Source organism: Mangifera indica, chromosome 2 (assembly GCF_011075055.1).
Source record: "Mangifera indica cultivar Alphonso chromosome 2, CATAS_Mindica_2.1, whole genome shotgun sequence".
NCBI classification, from domain to species: Eukaryota; Viridiplantae; Streptophyta; class Magnoliopsida; order Sapindales; family Anacardiaceae; genus Mangifera; species Mangifera indica.
Genome location: NC_058138.1, coordinates 22,051,648 through 22,064,277, shown reverse-complemented (window position 1 = coordinate 22,064,277; position 12,630 = coordinate 22,051,648). Strand labels below are relative to the sequence as shown.

The following is a 12,630-nucleotide window of genomic DNA, read 5'->3' as shown; positions in this document are numbered from 1 at the left end:
CTGTTTCTTTCTTCTGCTCTCATTTTTTGGAGAACAAAGATGCCAACCAATCATAATTCTTAAAGCTTTATTAAAAATTTTAAAGAATGTGAATATATATAGCTGAACAACTAGTGATGAATAAAAGAAGTGCAACCAGAAAGAAATTATCTTCTGCAAACTGGAAATAAAATATGAAAGCCGTACAACTTTATCTTAGCTAAACTCTATCTTAGCTTCCTAATAGGCAATGAGCGTCCAAAGAGTTTTTCTACCTGGTTTGCTTCCATTTCTAGCTGGTTCAGTAGATCCTTCTCTTCTTTATTTAGTTCTCTTAAGAAGTTTTCCTCATCTTGTTGAAGCACTTTGAACCCTTCTGCTAACCTCTGGAACAAAGTCATTTCAGCTTTCCCAACCTTCTCTACCTGACCTTCTATCTCTTCGACCTCTCTTATGATGGCTTTCTCCCCTTCTTCCACTGTTTTTTCCAGTCTTTCCACTAGGGGAGGCTCTGGTCCACAAGTGTTGTTGGTTTTGATAAACTTGTTAAAGTCTCGTCCTACACTTTTGGCCGCCTTTTCAAGTTCAGGAACAATGGTTTCAGGCAAAACTGAACTTCTCGTGTAGACTACAGCACCACCATATCCGTCCCATGCATCATTGCTGCCTCGATAGTACACAAATGCATAGTCATCTGGACTATTCTCAATCTTGGAAGACAATATATACCTGTAGTTGTAAATATCAATAAGCTTTTCATCAGAAATTCTAATTATCCATTGCTTGTTTGATGTAAAAATTGATAATTTCCAAGCAAATTAAATATCCATTTCCACTGGATAAACAGGTTAATTATATGTTATTCTCTGCATTTGATGAGTGATGTCACGATGAGTAGCATGAATAATTACAATGATATTTTTCATGAACTAGTTTCATCTGCATATACAATTGAAATTAGTTGCAACAATCAGAAACGAGTAAATTATTGCAGAGTAATTAATGAAAGAGCTAGGAGTACTTCAGTCCAGATGCTATTAGTTCTATGGTCTAGCATGGTCAAGATGCTTGGGGCATCAAAAGTAAAAAAAGAGTCTGTCACACTACCACATGCCATAGACTAATATACTGCACACAGTAACCAGTGATTATTGTGTTCAACATGAATGAACAATGTAAATATTATTGATCACACAAATAATGCAGAGATTTTTGATGAGAGGAATGTCATGCTTATGGAGAATTCTTTAGCAGGTACTAACATTATTCATACTGGGAATTGTGTATGTAGTTTCATTAGTTCCAAGGCCAAGTATAAACAATGTTCAAGCTTATTAAATTGGATTTTAGTTTTGACATGTCACTCAGCAATACTGATAGTGCATACGTAACTGCTTACAAGCAAAGGAGATTTTAAGCAAGATTTAGAACAAATATATACCAGTCATCTTGATAGTGAAGATATTCATTATCATGATTAAAGAGTATCCCAGGATGAACTGGATCTTGAAAAAATCTCTGCATAGTTGATCGAGTGATAAAACCACCATCTGGGGTTCGTATTCTCCAAGATAGATTTCCAACCAGTTTATTGGATTCTGTGTGGAATTCATGCAATTGGCAGTCAAAAGTATCAAAGGAGGGATTTAAGCCGCTAGAAATAAACCACTTCCCAGTGAAATCTGCCATGTTAAAATTTTTAACAAGAACAGAAGGGTCAGGCACAGGAAATTCTCCTACATCAGATTTCTTAGGAACACACTTCTTTCTTGAGACAGCACACTCATTGAATTCATCAACAACACTATTTTCAAACAGGTCCCCACATTTAATCTGCAAAAGCACAAGGAAATATAATAATCATTCCAGCATTTAATCTCCCTTAGGTTAAAATGGATGCACATGAAGGTTTCTAGTTAAAGAACCAACCTGGCATTCTGTCTCATCAGGCCTATTGTTGCAGGTCTGTAGGCAAGCAATATCAGCAGCACATGATGGGTTAGCAATGCACTTAGCAAGTTCCAGCCTGGAAATGATAAAAATTCCATTTAGTCTGATGGGAACTGGAGATGCTTATTTTTGGATACTGGATACCCATATAAAGTTGGTTACATAAATTGAGCAAAATCCACAACAAAAATCAATGGTTACAGTAATGATCCAGGAATATTTGCTCTCAAACTTATTTTGGTTGAACTACGGATTAAAGCCTACCATCATTATTGAAAAGAACCAACAACTTCACTGCCACAATAATACATTTATATAAGGGGGAGGAAAATATGAATAGAAGGTCAGCATTGTTCAATAAAAATAAATTAAAGGAAGAATTTCTAACCGCAGAACCTTGATGTCAAAATGAAAGATAGGTAAAATATTCCAGAGAAGTGGCAGTTTAGCTCTGCCATGAAATGCTGATAACTTTAGAAGCTCATATGCCAGTTTTTTTTTGCATTAAATAAGAGTCGGTACTTTATTATATAAAATCTTACAAAATAAAATTATCACAACCCCTTGAAGATGAAATCCCCATCAAGAAGTTTACTCCCAAATTCCAACAGATTCAACCCATGAGAATTTATAATCCGTCAATAAAATGAAACTGATATTCTCTCAGAAATTGGAGTACCACAAGGGCAGAACCTCATGACTAACGCTTGTCTATGCAGTCCCAGGTCAAAGTTCTAACCAGATAAGGATTTAATGTAAACTTAAGATGCTACTTCTCTTCAGTATTCCCTGAGGTTTATCCTAAATGTTCACTAAACTACAAAAGAGTGAATTATATCAGATAAATTCCTTTAAAAAAAATTTGATTAGAAATTGAAAAGCAGATCATGCTTGACGTGCAGTAGTACCATCAGTTTATCATGTTGTTATAAGTTGAAGATTTAAGTGGTGAGACACCAATTTCTAAATACATAAGCAGCTTGGCCATTTAGGATGGTGTACCTGCACTCCCTCAATAAGCAAGTACATGTTTTGAGAGCATCAACAGCGCTAGCTGATGGAATGAGCAAAAACATGCACGCAAATACACTGGCAACTTTCATCAATTGTAACTGGCTCCATTCATTCAGAGTATTTGACAGAGCTTGTACCATAAATTCAAATGCCTCTTTTGCCTACAGAATAGGAAACAAGAAAATGTACAAAGGAAAGGAATGGGAAAATAATCATCACAATTAGGAAGTAATGACTAAGAGATCAGCAGTAGACAATATATAGGAACAACCTCAGTTGTTCTTGTATTAGTACTTGACTTTGAAGAAACTCTCTCTCTTCTGCCTGTGAGCAGATATGAACATCTTGAGCTGAGGTCATAGGTATAAGACCTTATAAACTTGGAGTATATCGACTTTCTGTTACCAGACCTAATTTTCACCACAGCTTCGCCACAAAAATAGACCACCCTCTTCTTTAGAAATCTTTCTTTAATAGTAAGTCCAGATCTGCCACATGGCTCACTGATGCTTTCTTTATAGGGAAAACAGATGGAATGTGTAGCAAATGCCATAATGTTGTGGGCGCTCTAATTTTAACCTGATTGCCACTTAGATGTCATAATCAACCAAGACAAATTCAGCATAGTTTAACAGATAACACTTCTTTCAACTAGAACCCAACTTATAACTCAACAAAATGACCCAAAAAGCATTATAAACGCTTTGTGGTAGCCAAGATATACCAGATTACTCAACAATATTGCAATTATACATATATATATAACCATGAATATACTTTAGAACCCTTGAAAATTCATGAACAAATTTGAACCAAAACCATGGCATATATGACATTCTCTATCACACAATACTGAAAAGCATTAATATCTACAAGCATGCAGAACCAGACAATCAATGCTCAAATTCTGCAACGAACTTATAGTTCAAGCAATTTATCGCTGTCAAAAGGTTAACCTTCTACAAGTATGGAAAAGATGGGTTTCATTAATCGAAAATGAGCCTAACCCACTACCTAAAAATTAAAAATACTAAAAAAATTAGCAAAGCCATTGGCAAGTGGCAAACAGAGTAGTAGAAAATATCTGGAAAGTAGTATATTTTTGCTTCCTTCAATCATCATATTTTTTTATTCATTACAAAATGGGGTTTTAGAGCGTTATTAGGAGAGAACAATTAATCGATTATGTCACCAAAAACAGCAAACAACATTCAGAACCTCCAACGAAAAAGGCAACAAAAGTTAAAACTTTAAAAGATTTAAGACACGGAGAAGAGAGAGAAGCTGACCTGAGGAAGGAAAGTAGATGAAAATTGAGAGAGCGTTGGCTTCAAATGACGTCAAGTTGGAATAGAACAGAGGAAAATAGCGCCAATGTAACATGCTGGATAAGAGATGGGTCATCGTGTGGAAACAAGGCCTATTACGTATTCATTCTACTTCTTTCGTTATTCTTCCCCCTTCGTTTTGTGGCTTTATTTAGTAATTCTAAGTGATTTATTTAGTTTATAAAAGTAGCAACGTTAGTTTTCAGCATTTATCTGATTATTCATATAAATAAACTATCGTATTATTATATATTTTTTTTATCAATAATTTAAAATTATCTAATTATATAATAATATAAAAAAATTATTATAAAAGACACGTACGAATTACAAAATTTTGGATAAATTGTATAACAAAGTTTTGTGAAATTCGGAAGTGGTGTTTGTGCTTATAATTTTCCAACTTTAGAGTAATGTAAACCATAGAAGATAAATCATTGGCGGCCTATATGTATATTGGATATAGGGTGCAAAAAAGCTTAGTCAAACATTGTTTGTTTCCAATTTAATTTTATAAAGTAGGTACAGCATTTGAGCTTGAGTTTAAATTTGATAAATTAGAGTATTACCGATTCGAGCGCAAGTTTAAAAGTAAAAGTGAGAACTTGGGCCTAGTTAAAAAAAAAAAATTAAACCCTATAATTTAACTTGACATTATTTTTATTTTTATACATCTATTACTTGGTATTCTTTTTGCTCGGTTACAAATAGGACAAACATAAAAAGGACTCAAATGTGTATGAAAATCACACTCTTCTCACTCGATTTTCAATTCGAATAATTGTTTTTTCTTTTAAATATATTTTGGTTCTTCAAGTTGTTCTTTTTTATCTTTGTTTTTGCTTATTAATTGATGTTGAATTTTACTGGCAAGTGGTCATTTTCTACAAATTGTAAAAACCTGTTGTGAAGAGATTAAAGAGATTTAAATCTTTCAAAGCTGAACTGAGATTTAAGCTCTAGTGTTCAAAGGGGTCTTTGAACTTCTCTTTCTAACCACGAAACTTAGAAAAACAAATGAGATACTTAAAACCATTTTCAAATCTATGTAAAAACCTGTCATTAGAACTTAAGGTTTAGTTAAATGAATTTGTGAGTTGTTTCTATTTTATCTAATACTTTTTACTGTAATTAACATTTTTGAGTTAATGGATTTGAAATTCTCCAAACTTGGTTTCATGGATGTAGGCTATGATTATAGTCCAACCATGTAAAAATCTTTCGTCCATTTAATTTTATATTATGATGTTTACATAATATTAGAATTATTGTAAAGCTTAAGGAGTTGACACGTGGAACGACTTTAATACTATTTGTAACATCAACTAGGACCAAGATATTGTTCAATTTAGATATATAGTCTATCATGATTTTGCTTTTGAGTGTTACAATACAAAATACATCTTAACAGTTTAAAGAACTCACAAACTATTTAATTAGTTTCATTTTAGTATTTTCAAGTGATGTGGGATGCACAACATGTCTAACATCTCTTTTGTATTTTGCTAATGTAAGATTCACATAATGCTCTTACATTTATTTACTTACTGTTAGAGAGGAGGGGTAACTTTGTAAGGAAGAAATTTTGCGTGAGAGAGAATGATTTGAGAGGAAGACTTATAATTTTCATTCATATTTCAAATATAGAATCACTAGGGTATTTATAGGTACAAGAATAACTTTTAAAATCCTAAATATATGAACCTAACATTGAACTTGTATATTAGTCATTAATAATTTAACATTGAACTTATACATTAGTCATTAATAACTTAACATTGAACTTATACTGCTAACATTGAACTTGTGTATGAATCATATATAAATATCAACTTGTGCTATGAATATTGAACTTGAAGTTGTGCAAATATTGAACTTATGTCACATGAAATACACCTAGAAATGTATTCATGAACTTATGTCATATGAGATGCACCTAGATATCTTCGAATTAATCTTCAACACTTACCCTTAATTTGAAATTTTCTTCTTCACTCTAACATATGCTCGTAATTGATGAAAATCTTCAAACTTGAGTGGTTTGTAAAATTGTCCGCAACTTGATCACGTGTCTTTTTATACTTAAGCTCTACTTCTTTTTTTTCCTTCATCTCATCTTCTAGTTTCATATGTTGCTTATTCAATTTCATTATACTTAAAACTAAACCTTTGCCACCTATAATATCCTTGTAAAGTGGTTCATTAGTTTGCAGACACTGTGCTCTATACTCAACAAATGCCTTATGGGTCTCCTTCAAAGCCTTACTATATTCCTCAAGGACATTTGTCATAACATAAAGTTCACACTCAAGCTTATAAAAATCAATCTGCCTTTTATGTTGTTATTCCAACTTTGCCTTATGCAAGTGTTCTATCATGTTATCGCGCTTCTGCACTTCATTAATTAAAAATTGTTGATTCACATTAGACTCCTCATAAACCTGGTCTTTGGCATTATTAGCTTCAATAATTTTCAGTGATAACTTCTCATTCAATCTTATAACCTCATTCTTCTCACACAATGTTTCGTCTTTCAGTCTTGCGTACTCACTGCGCTTCTTGATTGACTCGTGTATTATAACCTTCAACCAATTGAATTTCTTATTCAATTCTAACACTAAATTTTTTGCCACTTGTCGCGCTTGCCTCTCATGATTTAACTCTACAAGCAATTCTTTATATCTTTTGATGGAAACCTCCTCTTCAGATGAATCTCTCACATTTACCTTCAAACATTTTGCTTCTTTTGTTTGTCATCTTTGAGTGTTAGCAACAAAGCAGACTCCTCAAATTTTTGCTTGTCATCAACAACATTCACTTGTTCCTTAACATGAGTTGTTGCAAAATAATATTCCCAAGAATAATGACCAAAATTATGATAGTTGTAACACTCAACTTTAGACTTATCATACCTTTTTTCATTTGGTCTAGAATTGTTACCTATTCCTCTTTCTCTTGCTCTTCCTCGACCTCTATACGATTGATGACTTATTTCATCATTAGTGAAGTTGTTATAATCACCTCTACCTCGTCCTCCTCTACCACGACCACGGTCTCATCCTCATCTTTGTCCTTTGTGGTTAGTCTCATCATTATCATCTTTCAAAGAAACTTTCACTTTTAGAGTTTGCTCCAATGGTTCATCTTCCCTCTTTTTAATTTTGTCTTCATGAGCTTGTAAATAGCCTTCTAATTGTTCAAGTGACAAGGAGTCTAAATCTTTGGACTCTTCAATGACATAAACCACATAATCAAACTTTGGAGTCAAGGAATGAAGAATCTTTTCTACCACACGGACATTTTCAATTTGATCGTCATACCTTTTCATTTGACTTACAATGACCTTTACCCTTTAACAATAATCCAAAATTGATTTAGAATCCTTCATATGCAAAGCTTCAAAATCACCTCATAATGATTAGAGTCCTACTCTTTTCACTTTGTCAACTCATTGAAATGAACTTTGTAAAATCTCCCATGCTTCCTTTGAGGTAGTTGCATTGGCCACCTTCACGAACATTGAATCATCCCAACATTGATAGATGAGGGTGAGAGCTTGTTAATCCTTCTTTCTTATCTTCGCCAAAGCATCCTTCTCATTATGTGGTAAATTGGCTTCATTTTTAGGTTTTACATAACCTTTCTCAACAATATCTCATGCATCTTGTGAGCCAAGTACAACTTTTATGCGTAGACATTAAGTTCCGTAATTTTCTTTTGTGAGACAAGGAAATTGAAATGAGTAGATTCCATTATTATTTGTCATCGCTCAAAAGAACGAAACTCTGATATCACATTGTTAGAGAGGAAAGATAACTTTATAAGGGATAGACTTTGTGTGAGAGAGAATTATTTGAGAGGAAGACTTATAATTTTCATTCATACTTCAAATACACAACCACCAAGGTATTTATTGGTACAAAGATGACTATTAAAATTCTAAATATATGAACCTAACATTGAACTTGTACATTAGTCATTAATAACTTAACATTGAACTTATACTATTAATATTGAATTTGTGTATGAATCGTGTATAAACATGAACTTGTGCTATGAATATTGAACTTGAAGTTGTGCAAACATTGAACTTGTGTCACATGAGATGCACCTAGAAATGTGTTTATGAACTTGTGTCACATGAGATGTACTTAGAAATCTTCAAATTAATCTTCAACACTTACAAACTGTACTCACACTACACAAATCGACTTATATCACTCACATTTTCAGATATTTTGTGTTTCTAGTCTGTGAAATTTCTCTTTCGAGATGACGAATACTTGTTTACATTCATTCACTGTGATTTTAGCACTGTAATGTAATGGCAAAATGGCTGATTAGTTAGCAAATGAGCACATTAATGGACAAAATTACGGTCCCAAACCGAAGGATATTTGTTAATTGTCACTAAATGTTAAAGAAAGGGAAACACATAGAAGAAAAATGTCAAAGATCAAGAAATTGCAGAATGGATATTCAGATTCTACACCATGTTAAAAAAAGGAAGAAAAGAGCAAGTAAAAGACTATATATGTCCAATGATACTCCTAGCTTCCTCTTAAAAAAATATGTATATTGTTCATTAACAACAAACTGGAGGCGATGTGATTTAAGAATTTATAGGATGAATCAACTGTAACTAATAAACAATGGCAATGGTGGTAACTACTAAGCAACTTTTACTTAATAAAATCAATATAAATATATATGTTGATAAAATGCCATGACAATATCAAGACAAAGGGAGCTAGCTGTGACCACACCAAGGTAGCTGATTAAACAAGAATATCCGAATTTTTAACGATGAGTGCAAGAAACAATCAGCTATAAGTATACATGTTTCATGGTTACCTTAGAAGAATTTCAGCAGTTTTGCTTTTCTTCCTCGCAAAATAGCTTTCTGTGCCATATGGGTTGAGTGTTTTATTGAATATTGACAGGTAGAAAGGTCACAAGGGGACATGAAATCAAGATATTCTCCATCGCTGCTTGCTTTGTTCTGCATATTTAGTGCTTTCTTCATCCACTCAACTTCGTATTCTTTGCTTTCACCAGACGATCAATCCTCAGGTCTATCTTTGTAGTTGATTTTTCGGTTTTGCTGTCATTGTTTAACTTGCCATGAGAAGTTTGTATATATAATGGATGCAGGTTGTGGCTTAGACTTCAGTTATCCTTATCAACCATCTGGCTACTGCATTGCTCCCCAAAGGAAAATAATCCAATGGGACAGCATCTCCACACTTCATTGCTGTAGAAATGCCCTCATTGTGTTCTCCTTGGCTTTAGCTCAACGATCATGTAACCAAACCGACGCCAGTATTTTTCTTGAGCAAAATCAGTGGAACAACTGCGGTGGCCCTTTTCGAAATCAACCACAGGTGTCCCTGCATTATTGTGGCTTTGATAAATTTTACAATGGCAATACCACATGCTCAACGTTCTCTGTTTCAGCAGTTCAACAGAGGAGTGAGTTTCAGGATGTTTTGGATTCGTGTTCTCTTTTAAACTCTTCGTTTGATGCATGTGGAAACTGCTCACAAGCAATAAAAACACTAAGGGATGCTATGATGGAATCCAAGGATCATCAGCATGATGCTGATGCCAAAGCTTCGTGTGGATTAGCAGCTGTTATTTCCATTGCAGCCTCTAAGTGGAATGATTCCTCTTTTATTGGCAAATTATATGGCTGTTTTGAGTCTTTAGATGACCTTGGTAAGAACCATATCCAGATTTTTCAAAAAGAACTTTTATGTACTTTAGGGTTCTACTTGACCTTTTTCTTTTGTTTGTCAACAGATCCTGGTTACCTCAAGCTCAAAAGTACGTGCAAAAACTTCTCAATTTTGTTGGCTTGGCGTCAATAATTCTTTTGTTCATGGAAATACTAGACTAGTTTTCTATTTAGTTTTTTCTCTTCACTCTATGCTTCATACTCACAGAAATGATTTAGTTTATCAGATTCTATGGTGAAAGTGATAATTGCGATCCTCACAGCGTCAATCACAGTGATGATCGTCCTTGCACTGATAAAATATGTGGTTAAGAGCAAGCGAAAGGGCAAGCGCAAACTTAAGCCTAGCAAAGAGATCACCACTACATGGCCAGGTCTCTACAGATTTTCGAAAGCTGAGATTGACGCTGCCATCGGCTATTACCCAGAAAAAAGGTACCTGGGAAGAGGCAGTGCCGGCCAAGTTTACAAAGGCATTTTGCCAAGCGGACAAGTCGTGGCCATCAAGCATATCAATCATAGCAATACCACTAACTCCTTCACAAGAGAAGTTGAAGGTCTTTCAAGAGTACGGCACCCAAACCTTGTTTGCCTCTTCGGTGTCTGCGTCGAAGGAGGCGAGCAGTATCTTGTGTATGAATATTGTTCATCTGGGAATCTTGCTCAGCATCTACTAAGTAATTTATCTTTACCTCTTGTTAATTAATTTCAGCTTTGGCACTTCTTTCTCAAGATGAATATTGATATGCATCTTATCTCCTGTCCCTTGTATAGGAAAAGACTCTGTTTTAACATGGGAAATAAGAGTTAAAATCCTGAGATATTGCGCACTTGCACTCAGGTATCTCCACCGTCATATGGATGGCTGCATTGTCCATAGAGATATCAAGGTATGATAACTTTACTACCAAAGAATTTGATGGGAACACTCTGATAAGATTTATGATGCATAATCTAAATTAAATCATTTGATTCTAGTTTATAGGATCTAGGTAAAAGTTACAAAATTGAAATTCTTTAGAGTTATAAGAATATATAAAACACTAATATGTAATCTGAATTCATAGAGCTTCCAAAATTATTAGAATTTGATTTATTGACTTTCGCTCTTGAAAATTTTTTGGATGACAGTTTTTAATTAATAAAATTATATTTAGTTTCAAAGTGAGATCTAACTAATATATAATAAATTAATTTCCATCAAAGGTCTAATATACTAATATTGTCCACTCAGATAATGACTTTAAAGGGGCGTTTGGTTTGGGTTTTTTAAGATTATCTTGATAATCTATCTTTTATTTCATTGTTTGGTTTGTCAATAATAAAATATTATAGTAATCTTTTGTTACTAATGCTGATGTGGTAGGTAATATAGATGGTAATCTGATTATCACATTCATCTTAGGTACTTAAAGATTACCAATGTAATCTTAATTTTATTATAATTATATTATTATTTATTAATTTTTTAAGATAAAAATAAATTTATTTTTAATTAATATGACAAATAATATAAAAAATATTTAAAAATAATTATATTCAAGGCATTTAAGTAAAATAATTTACTAGTAATCTTTTATTACCTTTAACCAAACACAATAATTATTTATACCTATCAAATTTTATTAAATATAGTAATCATTTATATCCAATAATCTATCTTCAAGATAATCTTTCTATTTTGGTGATAAAACATTACCCAAATCAAACATCCCCTAAGTGTATTAAACTTATCTTTAAACTGTCATTTGAATATTCAATTACTTAGTTTTATTAAATCAAAATCATAATTAATGTTAATTCATAGGAAAAAATTTTCTAACATGTAATTGCTTTGTGTATAGCTTACGAACATCCTTTTGACTGAAGACATGGAACCGAAGCTATCCGATTTCGGACTAGCCAAGATGCTAGGCATAGAAGAGACCAAAGTATTTACAGATGTTAGAGGAACAATAGGGTACATGGATCCAGAATACATGAGCAATGCAAAACTAACATGTGCCAGTGACATTTATAGTTTTGGCATTGTTGCTCTCCAACTTTTATCAGGACAGAAGGTCATTGAGTTGGATCTAGATGCAAGAGAGCAGCTCACAAGAAAGGTAAATATATTTCTGTTAATCAACAATATATAAAAAAGAGAGCACGAATGACAGAATTTCTATAATAATTTTGTCTAGGCAAGAGATGTAAACTTGGGAAAGCGCCCACTTTCAGATCTTGAAGATCCACGACTGAATGGAAAAATCAACAAGGCAGACTTTGAGTCCATCTTACAAATTGCTGTACTGTGTGTTGCCAAATCAAGCAAAGGCCGGCCAACTATTGACGATGTTTTTGATGAGATTGACAAGGCTTGGAAGAACACAATGGCTGAAATGGTTCTATATATATATAGTTAAATATATATACGTTCAATGCAAGCCATCTATTAAATTAAAGATGGTGACAAATTTTTTTCTTTTTGGATTGTGCAGAGTTCAAATAAGGAAATCAGTTCACCAGCGGCACCCCCGTCTAGATCATCCTTGGATGTGGTTTCAGTCTGAGAGATGTTGTTGAAAGTTCCTGTTGGCATTGATAGGATGGAAGGGACGAGCAAAGAATGTCAATCAAAGA

At 33.4% G+C, this 12,630-nt stretch overlaps 2 protein-coding genes across 3 annotated transcripts; one reads left to right on the top strand and one right to left on the bottom strand.

Annotated features, from left to right (window-relative positions):
• Positions 1-40: 40 nt before the first annotated feature.
• LOC123209056 (violaxanthin de-epoxidase, chloroplastic) lies at positions 41-4,388 on the bottom strand. Of its 2 annotated transcripts, none has more exons than XM_044626788.1 (6): positions 4,233-4,388; positions 3,215-3,522; positions 2,932-3,104; positions 1,909-2,005; positions 1,421-1,812; positions 41-708 (listed from the first exon to the last, which is right to left on the bottom strand). In XM_044626788.1, the coding sequence occupies exons 2-6, from the start codon at positions 3,494-3,496 to the stop codon at positions 207-209; spliced, it is 1,446 nt and encodes a 481-aa protein (XP_044482723.1). In that variant the 5' UTR covers positions 3,497-3,522; positions 4,233-4,388; the 3' UTR covers positions 41-206. The 2 variants fall into 2 exon arrangements, with proteins under 2 accessions (XP_044482723.1, XP_044482724.1); XM_044626789.1 differs by having other exon boundaries at positions 3,215-3,532; positions 4,233-4,382.
• A 5,027-nt stretch (positions 4,389-9,415) lies between these two features.
• Positions 9,416-12,560, top strand: LOC123208705 (probable serine/threonine-protein kinase PBL21). Its single transcript, XM_044626222.1, has 7 exons — positions 9,416-9,989; positions 10,074-10,097; positions 10,236-10,685; positions 10,783-10,898; positions 11,853-12,113; positions 12,192-12,392; positions 12,489-12,560. The coding sequence occupies exons 1-7, from the start codon at positions 9,416-9,418 to the stop codon at positions 12,558-12,560; spliced, it is 1,698 nt and encodes a 565-aa protein (XP_044482157.1).
• The last annotated feature ends 70 nt before the right edge of the window (positions 12,561-12,630 follow it).